At 48.2% G+C, this 23,589-nt stretch overlaps 1 protein-coding gene across 3 annotated transcripts in view; it reads right to left on the bottom strand.

Annotated features, from left to right (window-relative positions):
* Pdzd4 (PDZ domain containing 4) overlaps positions 1–9,869 on the bottom strand; it is a 28,772-nt gene extending 18,903 nt beyond the window's left edge. For all 3 annotated transcript variants that reach the window (XM_070039498.1, XM_070039500.1, XM_070039501.1), the window contains exon 1: positions 9,461–9,869. In XM_070039498.1, the coding sequence (XP_069895599.1) occupies positions 9,461–9,520 (60 nt within the window). In that variant the 5' untranslated portion in view covers positions 9,521–9,869. The remainder of the gene's footprint in view (positions 1–9,460) is intronic.
* Positions 9,870–23,589: the final 13,720 nt, after the last annotated feature.

Genomic DNA, 23,589 nt, shown 5'->3' with positions numbered 1-23,589 from the left:
TGTCTCTAGTCTTCTTTAATTTAAAAACAATCTATTAACTTTTCCCCCCTACTTTCCCTGTAGAATATCCCAGATTATTCATTTGCAATTCATTCCTGCTGATGAGGTTCAGGTTAAGAAGTTTTGCTGGGAGCCAGTAGCTCATGCTATAATCCTAGCTACTCAAGAGGCTGAGATCTGAGGATCAAAAGGTTTGAAAGCAGCTGGGGCAGCTAAGTCCATGAGACTCTTATTTCCAATTAACCACCAAAATACTGGAAGGAGGTATGGCTCAAGTGGTAGCGCACTAGCCTTGAGCACAAAAGCTCTCTGAAAGCGCCCAGGCTTGGGACCAGCACACACACAGTTTGTTCAAGAACACCAGCCTGGTGACACTGTACCCTCCCTCCCCCTGCCCCATTTCATCCCACCATTGGGAATGGTCAGGTGGTCAATGTGGCTGTTGATCTCTTCTTCCTGTAAGGTAGACTTTTTCTTTCTCCTTTTCCTTCCTTCCTTTTTTGAGTCCTTTTTGTCTTGCTGTGCAGCCCAGGCTGGCCTCAAACTCATAATCCTTTGCCTCTGCATCCCAAGGGCTAGGATGTGTATCACCCATCCTCCTGGCATAAAGAATCCTTTCTCTTTCTTGCTCACTAGTCACTGGGGCTAATGCATTGGGATCTTGTGAACAACCTGTTCCTCCCACAGTCTTTCACATCTGAGTAACTCATTCCACTGGTGGCTGTAAAATGCCTTAAGTTATAAGAATTCTGGCAGGGTGGCAGCTGTATTCTCCACCTAGAAGTGAAGGCGCATCCAAAGGTGTGAAGGCACGCCTTCCCTCCGTCCCCTCAAACTCAGCACCTAGATTTTCTGCCCAGAGCTGGAGGACCAGAGAAGAATGGCAGCTAGGAAACTGCATCAGTAAAGCCTTTGAGTAGTTGGGAGGAGGCAGCAAGGGCTTCTTGTATGTTGGTAAGGGTATGGTAGGTAGGAAAAGAGGACCCGTTGCACATGGTATACAAGAATAGGCCATGTCCCTTGAATCCCTACTTGGGGAATTTCCTTTACAAGGCTATTTCATAGGTCTGCAGTAAGGCCTTGCTCCTTACTGGGGGTGGGACCTCACTTCCCTAGTGATGGATGTCACTTGTGGCTTCTGTTGATTTAGCCCAAGTCCTATCTGAGGTCCTTGGATCAGCAGTATCAATATACATACTCTCAGCTGATAAGAAATAAAGACTCCCAGGCCCCACTCTGGACAATGAGAATGGGCATTTTAACCAGAGCCAGGTGAGGAATCATAGAGGACTCCTATCCCTGGTCTTGGTCAAATACAGGCTAGAGGGCTGGGAAGGTGGCTCAGTGGTAGAGCGCTTGCCTTGCATGCATGAGGCCCTGGGTTCGACTCCTCAGCACCACATGAGCAGAAAAAAAAGCCAGAAGTGGCGCTGTGGCTCAAGTGGTAGAGCCCTCGCCTTGAGCTGAAGAGCTGAGGGACAGCGCCCAGGCCCAGAGTTCAAGCCCCACGACCACCACCACCATCAACAACAAAACAGCCAGTGCCAGTGGCTCATGTCTATCTATAATACTAGCTACCAGGAGGTTGAGATCTGAAGATTGCAGTTCGAGGCCAGTCTAGGCAGGAAAGTCTGCAAGTTTCTTATCTCCAATAACCAGCAAAGATCCAGAAATAGAGCTGTGGTTCAAGTGGCAGAGTGCTAGCCTTGAGAAGAGCTCAGAGATAGTGCCTAGTCCCAGAGTTCAAGCCCTAAGTACCAGAAAAAAGGGGAGGCTAGTGCTTCACCTCTCCTCTTCTCACCTCTTTTCCAACCCCAAAGCCACTGAGGGGGTGCTGGCTGGCCTAGGCTGCCAAACATCCCCCCTCCCCATTCTCTAGAGGGCAGTTGACCATTCTCTGTAGTTCTGACTTAAAAGCACATAGAAAGGGAGGTGTGAGTGGCTCACTCCTGTAATCCTAGCGACTCTGGAAGGTGAGATTTAAGGATAGCCAGCCTGGGCAGGAATCTTATTTCCAATGAACCAGCACAAAATTGGAAATGGCGGTGTGGCTCAGGTGGTAGAACGAAAAAGTAAGCAAGAGCTTGAGGCCCTAAGTTCAATTCCCAATACAGGCGTACACACATAAAGCAGAGAGTAAGGAGGAACATATGCCCCATACAGTACACTGGAAAAATGCCAAGCAATTCCAGACATGATCATCAAGATCAGGTATTTTTCTTTCCACCATGTGGACCAGTGCTGAGAACACATCCACACTTGTTCCTGCTACCTCGGGCTGGGAACTGAAGGCACCACTCAGGTAGAGTACCAACCATGAGTGGAAAAAGTTCAAGCACCAGTACCAGCACGCACACACGCACACACACACACACACACACACACACACACACACACACACACACACACACACACACACACACACACACACACACACACACGACTATATACAATTTTAGTTCCTCGGGCTAAGAGAAGAGTACACATTAGCAATAATCAGAACGAGACAAGAGCGGGGGAGAATGAGACTTGCTCCAAGAAAGCCAAGGAATAGGCAAAATTCTCTTAAAAGGAAAGCCATCTTGGAACCTAGGACTTCTCAATCTGTCCTGTACAAAATGGTCAAATGTGCCTTTATTGTTGTACCAACCCTTTTCCTAACTCACCATACATGCTATATTTTCTCACAGCTTTGGGAATCTTTTCCTATGGGTTTTTTTCTCCCTTCTATATCACATTCAAAAAAAAAGTCTCAGAAAAGGTAGATGCTCTGGTGGCTACTCAGGAGGCTAAGATCTGAGGATCACCTTTCAGAGTCAGCCCAGGCAGGAAAGCCTGTGAGACTCCTATCTCTAATGAACCACCAAAAAGCCAGAAGCAGAGCTGTTTGGCTCAAGTGGTAGAGCACTAGCCTCAAGCAAAAATGCTCTGGGACAGCACCCAGGCCCTGAGTTCAAGCCCCAGGACTAGTGCCAAAAAAAAAAAGTTTGAATAATATTGGACATTATTCTGCTACTGAACATTAACTGTGATGTGTCCATAGGTTATTTCTGTCCCCTAATGACCAACTGAATGGATTGGTGGCAGTCATAACACTCTCAACCGAAGAGGATTCCAGGGTATCCTAGCGCAAGGACCTGTGAATATTACTGGGCATATTCAATCTGTTTCCATCATCTCTACCACCTTAAAGCAAGTAGGTCTTCTAACAGGTGGGAACTGAGGCACACAGTCAGTGAGCCATTCATTGACTAACCCCTGATCCTAATGCTCTGGGAAGAGAGCAGAGCCAAATTTTGTCCCAAGCTGCGTCAACTCTTATCACCTAGAAGGGCATCAGTGGCTCACGCCTAAAATTGTAGCTTCTTAGGAGGCTGAGGTCTGAGGATCAGGGTTCAAAGCTAGTCCAAGTAGATAAGTTTGTGAGACTCTCCAATGAACCATCAGGAAACTGGAAGTGTCACAGTGGCTCAAAGTGGCAGAGTGCTATCCTTGAGCAGAAAAGATCAGGGACAGCACCACTCAGGCCCTGAGTTCAAGTCCCAGTACTACCCCCAAAAGCATGAGTGGGGTGCATTGAGAACAGTTTTGCTCATCAGGGATGGATGTGCTTAGCATCTCCATGTGACAGGTGTACTACTATGTCGTTGAATCTGAAAGAATACCAAGTTTAGAAAGTTCAGGATCCTGGGACAAAGATAGAGAGGTGGAGACAAAAATAGGGTCAATAGAGTGTGGGACATGGTGGAGAGGAAGGATAGAGGTGGCAAGCAGGGGCATCTGGAAAGGCTCTGGTTAGCTTGTAGTTTGGGGTCAGGTGCACACGGCTTCTTTCTACGCTTGGTAATTGAGCTACTTCTTTTTCCTAGCTCAACACACACTCATGCCCCATTTTCAATGGGGGATTGTTATTTCCCAAGCCTGCCACCCTTGCCTCCATACCTGACTTACTACATTGCATGTGCTGGGAAGACATGACTGGAATAATACAAATGAGCATGGCATGCCACATTAACAGCCTGTCACAGACATTATCAGTAAAATAAAGAACCAACACCACAAAATTATCTCAATAGCCCCAGAAAAAGCACTTGACAAAATCCAACACTGCTTCAAGTGTTTTATCACTCAACAAATGAGGAAAAGAGAGCTTCCTCGACCTGGTAAAAGGCATCTATGAAACATCCACAACTGAACCAGACATGGTGGTCCACTCCTGCAGTCTCAGAAGGGGGATTTTGAATTCAAGACCAGCCTGGGAGCTGGGCACTAGTACTGGTGGCTCATGCCTGACATCCTAGCTACTCAGGAGCCTGAAATATGAGCATTGTGGTTCCAAGTCAGCCCAGGCAGAAAAGTCTGTTAAGTTCTTATCCTCAATTAACCACCAAAAAGCTGAAAGTGGCATTGTGGCTTAAGTGGTAGAGTGCTAGCCTTGCCCACAAAGAGGCTCAGGGATAGTGCCCAGGACCTGAGTTCAAGCCCCAGAACTGGCACCAAAAAAGGCCAGCTTAGGGTGCATAAGAAACAAGCCCACAAAGCCGGGCGCTGGTGGCTCACGCCTGTAATCCTAGCTACTCAGGAGGCTGAGATCTGAGGATTGCGGTTCAAAGCCAGCCCGGGCATGAAAGACCGTGAGACTCCTATCTCCAATAAACCACCAGAAAACCGGAAGTGGCGCTGTAGCTCAAGTGGTAGAGTGCTCGCCTTGAGCTGAAGAGCTGAGGGACAGCGCCCAGGCCCAGAGCTCAAGCCCCACGACCAACAAAAAAAAAAAAAAAAAAAAAAGAAACAAGCCCACAGTGTATATAACTTACAGTTGGAAGACTGGAAGCTGTTTGTCCTCCTGTGTGATTAGGAACAGGGCAAGGGTAACTACTTTCATCACCTCTTTCAACACTGTACTGGGGCTAGCCTCAGAGAGGAAGGGAAGGGAAGGGAGAGAAAAGGGAGGGAAAAGGGGTAGGGGATGCATCCATATTGGAAAAAAAGTAAAAGTTCTTAATCTCCACTTAAAACTAATAGAACTAAGCCAGGAAGTGGTGGCTCATGCCTGCAATCCTAGCTACTCAGGAGGCTGAGATCTGAGGATCACAGTTTGAAGCGAGCGCAGGCAGGAAAGTTGTTGAGACTCTTATCTCCAATTAATGAGCAAAAAGCTGAAAGTGGATCTGTGGTTCAAATAGTAGAGTGCTAGCCTTAAGCAAAAAAAAAAAAAAAAAAAAAAAAAAAAGCTGAGGGACTGTGCCCAGGTCCTGAATTCAAGCCCAGGACAGGCTACTAGAATTACTGAACAAGTTGAATAAGATCACAGAATATTGGGGCTGGGAAGGTGGCTCAGTGGTAGAGTGCTTGCCTTGCATGCATGAGGCCCTGGGTTCCATTCCTCAGCACCATATAAGCAGAAAAAGCCAGAAGTGGCACTATGGCTCAAGTGGTAGAGCACTAGCCTTGAGCTGAAGAGCTCAGGGACAGTGCCCAGGCCCAGAGTTCAGGCCCCACAACTGGCAAAAAAAAAAAAAGATTGCATAATACAGGATCAGCACACAAAAATCATGTGTAGAGGCTAGGCATCTAGCCCCATGTTGGAGCACTTGCCTAGTAAGGGCAAGGTCCTAGGTACCATCCCCAGCACCCTCCCCAAAAATGCATTTCTTTTATGGTTAATTGAAGATAAAAGTCTCACATGATTTTTCTGCCTTGGCTGGCCTCAAACAAGATCCTCAGATCTCACTTTCCCAAGTAGCTAGGATTACACACATGAGCCACTGGAACTCAGCCTCAAATTTTATTTCTTTACAATGCAAAATGGAAATGATGATAAGAATTCCAATTACTATAGCATGATAAAGAATAAAACACTTGAATAAACTCAACAAAACAAATGCAAGATATAGACAGAAGGATTGTGGAGTAAAGCCCTGAGTTCAAACCCCAGTACAGCCTAAAAAAAAGGAAGGCAAGATACCACTGAAAGACATTAAAGACTCAAATAAGTTAGAGCAATCTCTTCCAAACTGACACATAACTTCAATCCCCATCAAAACTCCAGCTCACTTTTCAGAACTTAGGAGTTGCTCCCAAAATTCACGTGGAAACAATTTTAAAGAATAAATACAGAGTTAAAAGACTCATACTTGCTAATTTCAAAAGTTTCTACAAGGCTCCAGGAATGGGAGCAATGTGATGATACTCCCAAAGCAAACATGAAAATGGCTAATAACACAAGACAGCCTACCTGAGACCCAAAACAAAACCACATGAGATCTGGAGACGTGGTCCAGGTGCAGAATGCTTGGCTGGCTAATGTCAAGGGTAATGCTTTTACTCCCAGCACTACACAAATGAAAAACCACACTAAGTAACGTGCCATTTCACACCCAGTAGGATAGCTCTGAGATAACCAGAAAAAAACAGATGTTTGCAGGCAAGTAGAAAAACTGTATGTTGCTGATACTAATGTAAAATGATACAGCTGCTGTCAAAAGGTGACTGTAGGTGTGGGCACTGATGGTTCATACCTGTAATCCTAGCCACTCAGAAGGCTGAGATCGAAGGATCACGGTTCAAAGCCAGCTTGGGCAGGAAAGTCCACGAGATTCTTGTCTCCAATTAATCCAGAAGTGGAGCTGTGGCTCAAAGTTGTAGAGTACTACCCTTGAGCAGAAAAGCTAAAGGACAGTACCCAGAACCTGACTTCAAACATCATGATACACACACTCTCCCCCTCTGTCTCTCTTTCTTTGTCTCGGTCTCTGTCTCTCTCTCTCACACACACACACATACACACAAAGTGACTGCAGAAGGCTGAGATCTGAGGATCATGGGTCCAAGCAACCTGGGCAAAATTAAATTCAGAAAAGCAGGTAAAACTCTTAGCTCCAATTAACCAACAGAAAGCCAGAAATAGAATGATGGTTCAAGCAGTAGAGCACCAGCTTTGACCAAAAGAAGCTAAGGAACAGCATCTGGGCCTGGAGTTCAAGCCTCAATACTGACAGGAAGAAAAGAGCAGGGCACTGGTGCCTCACACCTGTAATTCTAGCTACTCAGGAGGCTGAGATCTAAGGACTGTGATTCAAAGCCAGTCTGGGGAGGAAAGTCCATGAGACTCATCTCCAATTAACCACAAAAAGTTGTAAGTGGAGCTGTGACCCAAATGGTAGAATGCTAACCTTGAGCATAAAAGTTGATGGACAGAGCCCAGGCCCAGAGTTCAGGCCCCGGGACAAGAAAGAAAAAAGAAAAGGAAAGGAAAGGAAGGTTAGTTGCTTATGTGCATTTTCCTGAAAGCCGAACTCATGGGCTAAATGGTGTCTCTGTGGAGTCTATGGCTCCGACAGGTGCACAGGCCATACATCGGTGGGCATGGATGAGGCCCCTTTGGGAGACATGGGGGAGCAAATGTGTTCAAGGATCCTGCGAGCCAGGCAAGTGGTCCTAGTACCCTGCATTTCTGGAACAAAAGCTTCCTTCTGTTCTAGTAGAAGCAGCAGTCAATAGAGTAGCTAATTATTTTTTTTTCCTGCTTTCCCTGTATTGTTTTCATTCAGTCCTTTTTGTTTTCTTCCTCTTAATTTTAAAAGACAGCTTCACATCGGAGAGCTTCCCATCTGGACCCACGCCGGGGAGGAGTGGAAAAAGTAGGGGCAGTGTGCAGAGGACAGAGGACGGCAGGCTGCCTGTGGGGACCCTTTGGCCAGCTGCACTGATGAGTATGAGCTCCTGCGTGAGAAAGAGGGAGGAGGGAGGAAGTGAAGCTGGGACTCCCCAGCCTCTGCCTCCTTCCTCATGGGAGCCTCCCTGAAAGCAGCTCCATTGGACTTCCACCAGGGTTCCTTCCAGGCCTGTCCTGCAGCCCAAGTTGTCCTTCCCTTTCCCTTAGCTCCCAGGAGGTCAGCCTGGCTTGAAGGGCTACACCAAAGCCTTCTCCAAGAAAGTCAAGGGGACTGACTGCCCTTTGGCAGAGTGATTCCAGAAAAGGAAGCAATGAGGATGGGATCCGGGCTCAGCACAGTGCTCCTTTCCACTCTGTCTGGAAATGCAACACATTTCACAAAATGCCCTCCTGGACCCAAGACAGGTGGTTCTAGATTCCAATCTTACAAGAAAAGCTGCAGCGGCCAGTAGAAACCAGTAAGGCAAAGGGAACAGGTGGCGACTGGCAGCCAGAGGAGTGAGGGCAGCAGGTGCATTCCCAGGAAGAGCCCAGGAGAGGGGACCGAAATGCCACCAGGGTGGAGCAAAACTTGTGTGCCACCTCCTGCCACCTTCCACCCCTCACCTCCAGATCACAGGGGGCCAGAGCAATGTAGCTGACAGAATGAATTAGGGGTTCCTCAGGGCCATCTCAACACCCCAATTCTGTGCTTCGCTCTCCTTTGGCTGCACGTGCCCCATGCCTGTCCCTGCTCCCAGGCTAACACCAATCCAACACGCACTTGCTCCAGCTCAGGCTGGAGGCACTAAACTCATACCTGTCTGCACCTGCATCTGCTCCTGGGTCCTGACTTCCCCTGACCTTGACCTTCCTGTAATTGGTCCTAGTGGGTCTTAGTGCACATCATCCGGGACACATTTCTCGAAACAGCTAGCGGGATGCACACAGAAAGTACACACGCGCGGGGCCAGGGAGCCTCCGCACACACACAGACGGGGCACAGGCATGCACTCACGTAGTCACGCCACGCACAGGCAAGGAAACCCCTCTTGGGGCTGAAGGGCCCAGGCTCAAGGTTGGAGCGTGTGGCCGTGTGTCTCATGTCCGTCCACGTCCCCCAAGGCCCAATAAGCCAAAGAGTGGGACGTGAACAGCAGCGCATGGATCGGGCACCTCCGACCCCAGCGTCGCCAACTCACTCAAGATGCCCAGGCCCGGGAGCCCACAGTTCACGCTGGCCAAACCCGAAGTGGGTGCGGGCATGTGCGGCCAGCCCTAAGCTGGACGTCGACAGCACCTTGGGGCTTCTGGGGCCCTGGTCTGCCGATACTGGGATTTGGCCTCCTGGGTTCTGTGTCCAGCCCGGAGAGCATGTGCCCAGGAACCCGGCCGGTTGCTATGCAACCTCCATGCTGCGCGAGCCCCAATCGCGCCTCTGACTGCAAGTCCCGGGACAGATGCACGCCCCAACTGGGCCAACCCCAACTTCCCATCCCGGCTTGATCTGGATACAGGGAGGGTTCCAGACCCCATCGAGGGTGGGCGCCCAAGTCATGAGCCTCTCAGCCTCCAGCCGCCACCCAGTCCCCCCCCCGCCCCCGCCATCCGCGGCTGGTTCCCACGGAGCGCCAACACCCAGCCACCGAGCATGTGAGCGGGAGGCTCGCTCCCTACCTTCTCCTCTTCAAGCCCTCTTGCCCTCCCACACCTGCCTCTCCCACTCCACCTGGCCCTCCCCACGCGATCTGCTCCATCTCGTGGCGGGGCGGGGCCCATCGCCCTGCGGCCCGGCTGCCCTACCTGAAGCATCACTTTGTACTGCTCCTCCGGTTTCTGAACCACGCACATATTACATCCCATGGTGCTGGCCGGCAGGGAAAAGAGGGCGGGAAAGGGAAGACGTCTTTCACAGGCCGGTGCGCGGGACCTCGGGTCCCGGGCTGGGGCCGGGGGCCATATCCTAGCGCGGCCAGAGAGCCCCCTAGCAGGGGAGGGGGGCACGCCCGCGAACGGGGGGCAGCTCCACGCCCCTCAGCTTAACTCTTCCTTGGCCAAGGCCAGGCCCAGGCATGCTCCCTCGCACCCGGCCAGGAAAAAAAAAAGGGCAGCGGGGGATGGGTGGGCGCGCGGGGCGTTGCCTGGCTACGGCCCCCCAGGAGGCGCGGGGGCGCGCCTGGCCGCGAGGGCCGTTAAGGGCCGAGGGCCGCGCGCCTCTCCGCCCGCGGGGCCCGCCGCTGCCGCTGCCGCCTCCGGCTCCCGCCCATGGCCGCCAGCCCTGGGAGCCCAGCCTTTGCGCTTGGCGCCGCGGCTCGGCCCGACCTGGCCCGGCCCGCCGACTTGGGGGGCGGCGGCGCGGCGGCAGCCCCCGCCCGCGGCCAGGCCCGCGCCCGTGCTCCCGCCTCTCGGGGCCCGGCTCCCGGCGCTCCCGGCGCCCGCTCTTTGGCCCGCAGCCTGCCGGCTGTCTCCAGCTCCTGCCTGGAACGACGGGCACACGCGCGCGCGCCCGTAGCAGCAGTAGCGGCGGCGGCGGGGGAGGTGTGCGGGGAAGGGGCGCACGCGCGCGGGGGAAGGGATGAGGCTGGGTGCGGGCGGGAGCGGTGGGGGGGCCGCGGGAGTCGGTGCGGGAAGCTGGGGGCGGAGCCTTGCTGCAAGCGGACGGTGAAGCACCTGACACCCCGTGACACCCGTGTCCGCTCCTATGGGCAACCGGTGCTCTGGTCCAAGTGTGGGACCCAGTTTGGGGAAGACGCCTCCTGATCCCCTAGAGAGAGTTCTGGGCTCCGGTGAGGGGACGGAATCTCGTTATGGACACGAAGTCAGAATGGCTCGGCTACTCTGCCTTCTCTTTAGTGAGAGATTCCCTTCCTTTGCCTGAGCCATTCCCATGCTGTCTTTGAAATGAATACCTTTGTTTAGAAAAAAGAAAAAGCAAAGCGTGCAGACGAGGAGTCGATGGCAGCGATCCGAGCAGCCTGCAATGGCTTGAAGCCTTTCTTCCCCTGAACTGGCCGGCCTGGGGCGCCCCGCTGCTACCGGCTCCCGCCGGCCCACACCCCATCACGCCACTTGGCACCCGCCTGCGGCTCTTCCTTTGGCCTCCCACAGCTGGCCCCTGTTCTTCTGGCCAGAGAAGGCCTCTGTGTAGAAAGCAGCTGCACATTAGGGCTGGGGTCCCACGGGCTGAGAGGGGGGAGCACATGGCCCCTGACCGAAGAGGTTTCTTTGATAAGATTATTGTGTGCTTTAGTGCCAGGTTTTGGCAAGTGAGGGAAGCCTTAACCACCCAGGGGAAGGCTCAAAGCCTGTCCTCCTCCCTGCCCCCTTAGCCTCCCCAACTCCTGCTTTTATGGAATGATAGTGTCCAGAAGGATTTCCTTCTTCAATCTACACAAGAGGCATGAGTAGCTTCTCAGGAGTTCATTCTAGAAAGCAGAACTTTACACCAGAGCTGATAGGCAGGTTGCAACCTGTCACCAATGGCTGGCTGATCTCCTGGTGCTCACCAAAGAGCTAGCTGGGCATTTGGCTCTATGGCTGGCTGGCATGTGACATAGCAGTGGCATGCATATTGCCCTTAGGGAGAGGACTCCCCCATGGCCATTGCTAATCCACCAAATCCCTCCGATCTGTGCCTTCTTGCACGCTCCTTTGCAGTGTATTCCCCCTAATAGCCCCAGCATGAAACCTAGGGCTACACACACACACCTGAGGAAATGGGGATCTGATGGGGACCAACGATGGCATATATGGCAGGAAAATCAATGTGACGTGCAGGCTCCTCTGTGCTAAGGACACCATGGCCGCTGGGAACTGAGATGGGTCAGAGTGGACACTGGCAAATCCAAGATCATGGGGCCAGCAGACTTGGTGCTCCCTGAGGCCCAGCTGCATCCACCGTGTCTTCTCCTGTTGCCTCACACTGTAGGAAATGCAGGCCCTAAATTCAAGCCCAGGACTGCTGCATGCGGGCACACACACACCCAAACACACTCTCGCACACACACGAATTTTGGAAGGGAAAAGACCCCTTCAAACCACAGTGATCTGTCTACTGTAGTATTTAATCTTTTTTGTTTTTTGGTGTTTTTTGTTGTTGTTGTTGTTGTTGGTCGCTGGGCCTGGGCACTGTCCCTCAGCTCTTCAGCTCAAAGCTAGCACTCACAGCACCACTTCTGGCTTTTTCTGCTTATGTGGTTTTGAGGAATGGAACCCAGGGCTACCACTGAGCCACCTTCCCAGCCCTGTATTACTGAGTCTTGACCTTTGCTCTATTGTATACATTTTTAGAATTGTCTTCTCCCTCTTCGTCTTCTTCCCGGTCTCACTATTGAAGTAGGGAGGCTGAGTTGAAGTAACTTCTGGCAGCCATTCTGGGGCCTCTTGCTGGGTGGAGGCAATTATCCACCCAGAGCTGAATAGCTCTGGTGAAAGAGTTCATTCATTGAATGCAGATGCCTAGCTCAAGGTGAGCTAGGAGGGCTCTGCTTCCGTGAAATGCAGATGCCATAGCCTTAGGAAAGCTTTGCATATGAGGATGCCTTTGTGTTTAGGATTCTGCCTTAATTAACTCCCTAAATGGCTTGCATCACCAGCTTCTGAGTAGCCTCTAAGTATGCCCTATATGGAAGGTTGAGGCCTATCTTCCCTAGAAGGAAAAGTTCTGCTGGCACCTGAGTATGTCCATTTAATGTCTGCCATCTTGTCTTCATGGTGGGGGAAGGTGAAGCTTTCCCGGTCCCTTCAGGTGCCAGGGGTGCCTGGATCCCTGGAGACTGGGGCAGGCACTTGGCTGATAGGTTAGTGAAAATGTCAGTCCAGTGCCTGGGACTGGGAGTGTCCTGTGATCCTGACCCCTGCCTGGACCCTATGTACGCCTAGACTGGCTCAGGGGTGAGCAGGCCATGCCACGTGTCACCATGTTTGTGTCCCGGCTCCTGGCTGTTCTCCTGTCACCATGGCATCCCACTCCAGCTCTCCATTGGAGCTGAATTGGTTTGTCAGTATTGTTTTTGTTCTTTCTTTCCTTTGTGGCCTGTTTCCTGTGTTAAGTGAAAAAGCCATTAGGTCTAGGGAGTTGGGGGCTTTTCGGTTGGGCGCATAATGGGAGGTTTAGAGCTGGGCTCAGGTGGATTGCCCTGCCTGCACATCAAGCATATCCACGCGTACCTGTGGTTTTTTTGCCTGGCATCTGTATGTGCCTGGGACAATAGGGTGGGGGCCAATCCTTGAGCTATGCCTCCAGCCCAGCCCTTTACTGATTATTTTGGAGATGGAGTCTCAGAGGCTCTTCTACCAAGGCTGGCTCTGAACCACAATCCTCTGGATCTCAGCCTCCTAAGAAGCTAGGATTACAGGTGTGAGCTACTAGTTTCTAGCTACTGTTGGCTTTTTTGTTGTTTTTGTTCATCATTATGCCTATCAGTTTGCCAAATTCTCATTTTTTTGTGTGTGTGACTAACACATGTGTTAGTCCTGGGGCTTGAACTCAGGGCCTGGGTGCTGTCCCTCTGCCTTTTTCCTCAAGACTAGGACTCTACACTTGAGCCATAGCTCCACTTCCAGATTTTTGGTGGTTAATTGGAGAGGAGAGTCTCATACTTTCTGGCTTGGGCTGGCCTTGAACCAAAATCCTCAGATCTCATACACCTGAGTAACTAGGATTACAGGCATAAGCCACCAGCACTCAATTCAGAAGGATTTTTTTTATTAACATAGGGATGTTTATTAGTATAGGGATGTTTCATTGTGACATTTTCATTTGAATGTTCAAGATACCCCATCAAAGTCATGATCTCCATCTCTCTCCCTCATCCTTTATCCATTCTTAAAACAATTTGAACAGGTTCCATCATTCTATTTTCATACATGCATGTTAAGTACTATACCATGTTCATCCTCTCTCATTTATCCTCCTGCTGATACAAGCACACAGCAAATCCTGTTGTACTTTCCTGAGATTTTTTTTCCAGTGCTGGGGCTTGAACTCAGGGCCTGGGCACTGTCCCTGTCCCTGATGTTCTTTTGCTTAAGGCTAACACTCCACCACTTGAACTACAGTGCCACTGCCAGGGCTGTTTATGTGGTACTGAGGAATCAAACCCAGGGCTTCATACATTCTAGGCAAGCACTCTACCACTAAGCCACATTCCCAGTCCCCTGAGATTCTTTCCACCCGCCAAAAAAAAAAATTAACTGCATTAAAGGATTTCACCATGGTAATTTTATTTCCATATATATTTTTATCATAAAAATACAGTTACAGTTACATGAGTAATGAGTATATCTTATCAAGCATTGTTACCTCCTCCTTTGTTTTTCCCATACCATCCCTTCTCTCCCCACCTCCTCCCTCCCCCCTGCCATGATAATTTATACATGCATATATTATAATTTACTCAAATTAATCTCATCTGTTGCTATTTCCTAGTACTTCCTACCCTCCCCTTTATTGTTGAACAGCCTTTCTTTCCCCCCCCCCCGTTTTTAGTGCTTATACCAGGGCTTAAAACTCAAAGATTTGTGCTGTGCTGTGTGTGTGTGTGTGTGTGTGTGTGTGTGTGTGTGTGTGTGTGTGTGTGTGTGTGTGTATGTGCGCGCATATGTGCCAGTCCTGGGACATGAACTCAGACCCTGACTGTCGCTGAGCTCAAGTCTAGTGCTCTACCGCTTGAGCCTTAACTCCACTTTTTTTTTTAAATTTAATTTTATTTGAGAACATACTGTACAGAGGGGTTACAATTACATGGGCAGGATAATGCGTACATTTCTTACCAAGCATTGCAGCCTCCTCCTTTGGTTTACCCTTCACATCCCTTCCCAGCCTCCCCCCTCCCCCCCAATCCCAATCCTTCTCCTTCCCCCCCACTGACGTTGTAAAGCTCGTTTTGGGCATGACAACTTGTACTTCTCATTGTTGCAACAGGTCCACCTATATCCTTAAACAACTGGTTTTTCCCCATCTCCTCCACAAGTTATACTGACATCAAATATAGTGAAAGCAGGGGTTATACTGTGGGGAGGGACATACAAAGCAACAAAGAGATAATCTTATAAATGCGTTAGAAACACATGCATGAAAGAAAAAAACATTAAAATACATATCTAAGGGTTCATTTTCCTGACATCACATTATCTGACCTTTTCCACTTGACTCATACATATACTAGATATTGCAAATAAGGGAAACCATGGGACCTATGTTTCTTTGGGCCTGGCTTACTTCACTTAATATAATTTTTTCCAAGTTTTTCCATTTCCTAACAAATGGGGCAATGTCATTCTTTCTGATGGAGGCATAGAATTCCATTGTGTATATATACCACATTTTCTTGATCCATTCATCTACTGAGGGGCATCTGGGTTGGTTCCATGATCTTAGCTATGGTAAATAATGCTGAAATAAACATTGTTGTGCTGGTAGCTTTAGTGTGGTCTTGTTTGTAAACATTTGGGTAAATGCCCAAAAGTGGGATTGCTGGGTCACTTCTGGCTTTCGTGCTGGTTAGCTAGAGATCTAAGTGTCATGGACTTACCTTCACTGGCTGGCTTTGAACCACAATCCTTGGATCTCAGCCTCCTGAGTAGCTAGAATTGTAGGCATGAGCCACCAGCACCCTGGTCTGTTCTTGATTTTTTTTAATTTCTAAGATTTCATATTAATATACTTATGTATGTCTTATTATACCCTAGGCATTCCTTTTATTCCAACCTTATCAAGCATTTTTGTAATGAACAAGCACTGCATTTACAGAATGTTTTTTCTGCAGCTGATGAGATGACCATTTGTCATTTCTGTAATCTATTCCTTTGTTGAAGGATATTTCTAGGTATTCTAGTGTTGTCACCCTTACATTACTGACATATGCTGAACTTGGTCATTATTGGTTATTTTCTTTCATACACGTTAAGATTTGGTTTGCTATGATTTTTATTTAGTACTTTTCATCTCTATATTTAAGACTCACATGGGGTTACAATTTTCCTTTCACATTCTTTGTGTAGTTAATATTAAGGTTTTGTTGGCCTTCTTGAGTAAATGGGATAATAGTTCTTTTCAATTCTCTGGAAGTCTATAGAGTTGCTAGAATTTGTCCATAAAACCACATGGTCCTGGTGTTTTTACTTGTGGTAATACTGCAGGGAATTACAGACTGTTTTCACCAAAAAGTATTGACCCTGTGTGTGAGTTCAGGATCAACTAGAAGCAGGTGAGAGTCTGTTGTTTATGTGCACATGCACGTGCGTGCACACAGGTGTGCATGCTGATACTGGTGTTGAAATCTGGATCTCATGTCTTGGCTTTTTTTTTCTTTTTTCTTTTTTGTCAGTCTCTGGGTTTGAACTTGAGGCCTGGTCACTGTCCCTGAGCTCTTTGGCTCAAGGCTAATGCTCTACCATTTTGAGCCTCAGCATCAATTCCAGTTTTCTGGTGGTTCATTGGAGATAAGAGTCTCACAGACTTTCTTGCCTCGGCTGGCTTTGAATGGTCATCCTCAGATCTAGCCTCCTCCTGAGTAGCTAGTATTACAGGCATGAGCCACCAGTACCTGGCTCTGCTTGGCATTTTTCTCTCAAGGCTTCTGCCTTCATTTGGTATCTGTCTCCTCTACTATTCAAAATTTGGGGTCAGATTCCTGCTCAACTATATATGTACAATTGTCTGAAACTTGTAAGGTTGATTAGCCCTAAATTTTCCTGTCCCCCTCCTTGGAGACTGAGGACAACAGGTAAGATTTAACTAAAATATTTCAAGGGTTGCAGGCAGATCAATCCATAAAGGGACAGCCCAGAACCTTGCAGAGGAAACTGTCTCTCCTGCTAACAACTGTTTACCTACAGCCACCAGAACCACAGAGAAGCACTCCTGAAGCCATGGTCAGCCAGACCAGAGTCTGACCAAGACTGCTTAACTGTGCAGACCTCTTGTTCCTTGCCCCAATTCTTCCCCTATATAATCCAGCCCTGGCCAGTATTCATAAACATAAGGCCAAGGACACTTGCTCTCCTTCCTGTCTGTATATAAGTCTTTTTTGCCAGGTGCTGGTGGCTTAAGCCTATAATCCTAGCTACTCAGGAAGCTGAGATCTGAGAATCATGGTTCAAAGCCAGCCCAGGCAGGAAAGACTGAGACTCATCTCCAACAACAAAAACAACAACAGCAACACCACCAGAAAACCGGAAGTGGCACTATGGCTCCAGTGGTAGAGTGCTTGCCTTGAGCTGAAGAGCTGAGGGACAGCGCCCAGGCCCAGAGTTCAAACCCCATGACCGACAAAAAAAATCCATAAGTGGAGTGGTGGCTCAAGTGGTAGAGTGCTAACACAGAGCAAAAATCTCAGGGCCAGAGCCCAGACCCAGAGTTCAAGCCCCAAGACCAACAAAATAATAACAATAAATCAAATGTGGCCGTGGCATGGCATGGCTGGGCAGACAGAGGGGCTGGGATGTTCAGTGGTAAGGCAGGCATGGGAAACAGGCAGAAACCCCAGGAAGCCAGGAGCAGGGATTGGCAGAAAGCAAAGCCTCACTAAGCCTGTGGCTGCTCCAGTGGGAGCCTCCTAAGTGATCCTCCAGAGGGATAAGGGAACATAGACCCTTCGTGCACTCTGCTGACACTCCATACCCTTTCCACAGTGCTCTGGTGGTGTGCCCACCCAAAGCCTAACATTCACAGCCAAGAGTCCCCAGACTCAGCCAGCACCTAATTAATCATTCCTTTGAGCCTGTCAGACCACTTGGGACTAAGTTTAGCAGGGTCCAGGTCATCCCTGGGCCCTCTATCCCCAAGAGTTTGGCTCTGGATCACCCTAGAGGAAAGGGAATTTAAAACAAAACAAGCCACGCTTGTGGCTCACCGTCATCCAAACTACTCAGTAGCCTGAGATCTGAGAATCAGTTTGAAGCCAGCTGAGGCAGAAAAGTCTGAGACTTTGTTTTTGTAAAGGTGATATACAGAGAGGTTACTTAGCCAAGTCAGGTGATGAGTACATTTCCTATTGAACAGTGTCACCTGTTTCCTTGTTTTCCCCTCCCGACCCTTCATGAAATTCTTATTTCCAATTAAGCACCAAAAAACAAAGTGTGCTGTAACTAAAGTGGTAGAGCACAAAAACTCAGGGACAGCAGCCAAACACTTAGTTCAAGCCCCAGGACTGGTGTACATACACACACCCCTATCATAGACCACAAAAGGCCTATTATTGAACAATTTTACAATCAGGTTGTAGGCGCAACAATAGGAAATAAGCTCCCCGTGATAGTTAAGCAGTAGGAGCCTAGATGCTTTGGTTTTGTGTTTTGGGGGAACCAGTGGCAGCGTATTGGGGTCTGAGTCCTCCCCAACCCAGTCGAGCTTCATTTTCCTTGCTTGATCCTTTATTACATTTGAAAGAGCTAGCTGGAGGTCCCAGAGTTGTGGAAGCACACCTTAATTGTGATGCGAGCCACAACTGCCTTAGCTATTATAAAGATTTACATACACTTGCAAAGACCGAGAAAGGAATTCCAAAAGGAAAAGGGAGAGGAGGAAAGAATCTCAACCTTATTTTCTACCTAGGTAATGAGGCTTTTGTTTCTATTTTGTATTTGCTTTCTCCCAGTATTACTACAAAGTAGCAACTCTGAGTTATTGGCTTCACTGTTGTTTTTACCTTTTTCTAGACAAGTTGCAGGTGCCTAGGATTTTCAGCAAGTGTTTAGTTTCGAGGCAAATCAAAACAATGATCACAAAGTTAAATTTAAATGCAGCCCAGCACATTTGCCTCTGGAGAACCTTGAAATAAAATATATCAGACTCACAGTGAAGGGCTAAGGCACATTCTGGGTAAGGAATGTGCACACGTTTTACCTTGCTCATACATTAATTTTACTAGCTGCTGTGACATCTTTATTGCTTGGACCTTCAAATAGTTAACTATTTGAGTGTTATTTCATAGCTCCTTACAAGGTGTTGTCCCATCCAAAACTAAGTCTCAATATAAACTTTTTGTATGTGTGCCCATACTTGAGGCTTTAATTCAGGGCGTGGGCATTGTTCCTTAGCTTTTTTCCTCAAGGCTGGCATTTTACCACTTGAGCCACAACTCCACTTCTAGCTTTTTGGTGGTTAATAAATAAGAGTCTCATGGTCTTTCTTGTGTGGCCTAGCTTTGAACTGTGATCCTAACATCTCAGCCTCCCGAGTAGCCACCAACCTTCCAGCTTTAAATTTTTTACTATAAAGATTTCCATATAAGGACCCCGAAATGTTTCAAGGTTTTATCAGATAGATAAGTTAGTTCAGTTGCATGAGAAAACAGGTCCTTTGGTAATTGTTGCACCTGCCTAAGGAAGTTCACATCCAAGTTAACTACTGTTACATAGGAATTCAATCACGAGATAGAGAAGCCACATTTTGAAAGGTTGAATCGAAAGTCTATTAGAAAGCTGGTGACTATGAACAGATACATGTCCCCCCCCCAAACTGGCAACCTCTTATGCACTTAACACTGGCAGGAAACTGAGCCATCAGGGTAGTAAAGAAAAAGCAGAAAACAAACCAGATAAATGCTAACGGAGAGTTGAAGAGAGGCACCACGGTGAGGCAAGGAGAATCAGGAGACACAGGCATGGTGCTATGATGGCTGGGGTGGTAGGGCTTAAATAGGGTCATGATCAGGGGGCAGGGTCACAGGGAGCTCAAGACTTCAAAGAATCTCGCGAGATCATGGTACAGGTCTGGCAGGTGCAAGTGCTTGTTCCCCACCCCAGGAATTCAGGCAAGCCTATCATCCCTATCACCTGGGGGTGGGGGTAGGCCTTCAACTCTAGTTTTCAGAAAGTCCCCATAGTCCAGCAAGATGCCAAGATGGTGCCAGGCAGACCCAGTATCCATATTTCAAAATAAGTTCACCTCCAAGTTAACTACAAAGACTCCCAAGGCCATTAATCAGTACAAAAAGTCTGTGAGTTTAGGAGTACAGTCAGACTGAACTTCCAGAATTTTCCATTCAGTTTTAGTATTGAAGATAAACCTACCCTTCGTGCCAGTTACTCTTGAATTGCCCTTGAAGGCACTTAGGTAGGCTGGAGCAGAATCAAGAATGCCTGGAAGATCCCAATTTAAGACCATCTGGTCTACATCCAGCCAATGATTAAGATAATGTAAAGGTCCAAGCCAATGAATGGCTCATACCTGTAATCCTGTCTACTCAGAAGGCTGAGATTTGAGGATCATGGTTCAAAGCCAACCCAGGCAGGAAAGTCTGTGAGACTCTTATCTCCAGTGAATCACCAGAAAGCCGAAAGTGGAGCTGTGGCTCTAGTGGTAGAGAGCTAGCCTTGAGCAAAAGAGCTGGAGGGCCCCGAATTCAAGCCTCAGAACTGACCTCCCCCCAAAAAGAAAGATAATGTGCCAGTATAATTATGGAGCAAAATCCCATTATGAAGGTTAAACCAGGAATGGCAATGAAGATTCTATGAGAAGGACAAATCAAATGCAGGCAAATCAAGTGAGCAGCCGGGTGCCTTCCCACACTTGGAAAGTGGGCAAAACATGAGGGGCAGGCCCTCAGTTTCATGACTCAGTAACTCTTCCCAGAGTTCCGTAGCTTCCAGCCAATCTTTACATGTATCCCTCAAGATGTACTTTGCTTTAACTTCCTACTCTGTGGTTCTTAGTGTGTGTTTGTTTATGGTAGAGGTGCAGTTTGTGGGTCCTGGGGCTTGACTCTGTCTCTGAGCTATTTTGGTCAAGGGTAGCGCCCTTCCACTTAAGCCACAGCTTCACTTCCAACTTTTTGGTGGTTAATTGAAGATAAGAGGCTTTCCTGCCTGGACTGGCTTTGAACTGCAATCCTCAGATTTCAGCCTGCTGAGTAGTTAGAATTACAGGTATGAACCACCAGCGCCTCGCTTAGATTCTAGTTATTTGTCTACTAGTTCGATGTTTTTCTTTTGGAGAGGAAGTGGCTGGTGGGTGGGTGGAACAGGGTTTCAGGTGACCCTGGCAGACGCCAAACTATATATATGTAGCCTAAACTGGCTTTTAAACTCACATCTTCCTCCCCCAGCCTTCCAGGCTATATAAGTCCTGGGATCACCTACAGGTACGCAGTACCACACCTAGTTTTGCTTTGATTTGCTTTTCTTTTTTTTTTTTTTTTTTTGTCGGTCCTGGGGCTTGAACTCTGGGCCTGGGCGCTGTCCCTCAGCTCTTCAGCTCAAGGCTAGCGCTCTACCACTTGAGCTACAGCACCACTTCCGGTTTTCTGGTGGTTTATTGGAGATAGGAGTCTCACGGTCTCTCCTGCCGGGGCTGGCTTTGAACCGCGATCCTCAGATCTCAGCCTCCTGAGTAGCTAGGATTACAGGCGTGAGCCACCAGCACCCGGCTTTGATTTGCTTTTCTATACCATTCTTTTGAATGTTGCCTCAATCATCAGAATCCTGAGACTGTGACATACTGATGAAACTGTTGAGCTCTGTTCTAGCTAATTGCTACAGGTCTATACAAGTGATGTCTTCTAAGAGTTGATGGAGGCTCATTTTTTTTGCCAGCATTAAACTAACTTTCCATTTTAACAAATAACATGGAGTGGCGCTGTAGCTCAAGTGGTTGAGCGCTCGCCTTGAGCTGAAGAGCTGACAGCACTCAGGCCCAGAGTTCAAGCCCCGTGACCGACCAAAAATAAATAAATAAATAAATAAATAACAAATAACATGGTTGGGCCAGGCGTCTGCTTAATGGTTCACAATTATGGAGGGCTGGGAAGGTGGCTCAGTGGTAGAGCGCTTGCCTTGCATGCATGAGGCCCTGGGTTCGATTCCTCAGCACCACATAAGCAAAAAGAAAAAATCCGGAAGTGGCGCTGTGGCTCAAGTGGTAGAGCACTAGCCTTGAGCTGAAGAGCTGAGGGACAGTGCCCAGGCCCAGAGTTCAGGCCCCACAACAGGACCCCCCCCCAAAAAAAAAATTATGGAGTGCAGCAATTTGAGCTTGTCTTTTGGTTTTGCCTGGATGAGGTCACATGGCTGCAGTCAGCTGATAGGCGAGAGAGGAGAGAGGAGGGGGAGGGGAGGGGAGGGGAGAGAGAGGGAGAGAGAGAGAGAGATGGGGAGAGGGAGAGGGAGAGGGAGAGGGAGAGGGAGAGGGAGAGGGAGAGGGAGAGGGAGAGGGAGAGGGAGAGGGAGAGGGAGAGGGAGAGGGAGAGGGAGAGGGAGAGGGAGAGGGAGAGGGAGAGGGAGGGGATGATGGGAGGATGTTTTGCTAGCGGATAAGCCCAGGTGCTTCACACATTTGTCAGAATATTCCAAAGAGCAGGGAAGAAGTGCCTTGTATCAGCATGCGTGTGCACGTGTGTGTGCCAGTACTCCCCTCTTTTACTCACAGAACTCTACCAATTGAGTCATGCCTCCAGTTCTAGCTTTTTGGTGATTAATTGGAGATCAGGGTATTGGGGAATTTTTTCTGCCTGGGCTGCCTTTAAACTATGATCCTCAGATCTTAGCCTGCTGGATAGGTAGGATTATAAGGCAAGCAATATTTTTGTTAGCATATCAGATATATAGTTGCCTAATTTTCTGGTTTCTGTAGTTTGTGTACAAAAGTTGACTATAAGTTTAACTGTATAACTATAAAAGGTAATCAGGATTTCTTCTCACCCCATGGCTACTTTGAGTACATTTTTCCTCTGTGTTTTTCTACCAATTTATTATGGTATGCCCAGGTGTGTTTTCCTTTTGTTTTTTTTTCCTGCTTTGTGCTCATAAGTGACAATACTTTTCATCAATTATAGAAAATTCCTATTCGTTAACTCTTCAAATATCTGTGCTGCAATCTTTCTCTCTTTGGTTTCTCCTTCTTTGTGTGTGTATGCTGGTACTGAGGTTTGAACTCTGGGACGACTCATGCTAGCTTTTCTTTCTTCCTACAGCAGCTCTACTACATGAGCCACAGCTCTATTTCTGGTTTTGTGCTGGTTAATTGGAGGTAAAAATCTCAAAGCCTTTCCTGTCTAGGCTGGGTTCAAACCTTGAACCTCAGATCTCAGCTTCACTGGGTAGCTAGGATTACAAGAGTAAGCTTCGGGCACCCAGCTCAAATATAATTATTTTAAAATCTGTACGTGATAATGCTATGCTTTTTATGCTCTCCAAGAACCACTGGAGTCATAACCATAGACACGAAAATAAATAATTGTCTCAGATGCCTTGTCTCCTGACTCTCCTCAGGTCAACCTGGTGTCCCTCAACTTTCATTAAAATTGATCTGGTCTGTTAAAAAATAAAAAAACAAAATTGTCTCAAAGACAAAATCTACTCCTGCAGGAGGACGCGCCATCAGCCAAAAATCTGACAAGCACAGAGCAGGCGGGCTGTCCCCCCCCATTTATCCCTAATGCAGCAGGCCCCGCCCCTCTGCTCAGGTTCACCATCTGCTCCTGATTGACTCATTTCAATAGGGTAAACTGGATTTACATAAAGTGACTTTGGAATAAGAATACAGTATACAGTAATCTCAAAATATATCTGCACCCTCTGCCGTTTCTGCTGTTTCTTGAACAACCTGAAGTGAGTCTTACTTCTATCTTACAGTTTAAGACAAAACCTTGCATTTCAAAAACCCTCCCTCTTCCAAAGCTGTTCCTCTTTTCCAGAACAAGAGTCAAGCCAACTGGCCACAGCAGGATATTTCATTTTTTATTTATGTTTGCCAGTCCTGGGCCTTGAACTCAGGGTCTGGGCACTGTCCCTGAGCTTCTTTGGTTCAAGGCTAATAATGCTCTACCACTTGAGTCACAGCACCACTTTCAGCTTTTTCTGAGTAGTTTATTGAAGAGTCTCTCGGACATTCCTGCCCAGGCTGGCTTATGAACCACGATCCTCAGATCTCAGCCCCCTGAGTGGCTAGGATTACAGGAATGAGCTACCAGCATCCAGCGTCATACTCA

The sequence above is a fragment of the Dipodomys merriami genome, unplaced genomic scaffold (assembly GCF_024711535.1).
Source record: "Dipodomys merriami isolate MVZ:Mamm:240054 unplaced genomic scaffold, mDipMer1.0.p SCAF_3, whole genome shotgun sequence".
NCBI classification, from domain to species: Eukaryota; Metazoa; Chordata; class Mammalia; order Rodentia; family Heteromyidae; genus Dipodomys; species Dipodomys merriami.
The sequence above is the reverse complement of the archived record's forward strand: the minus strand, read 5'-3'. Positions and strand labels throughout refer to the sequence as shown.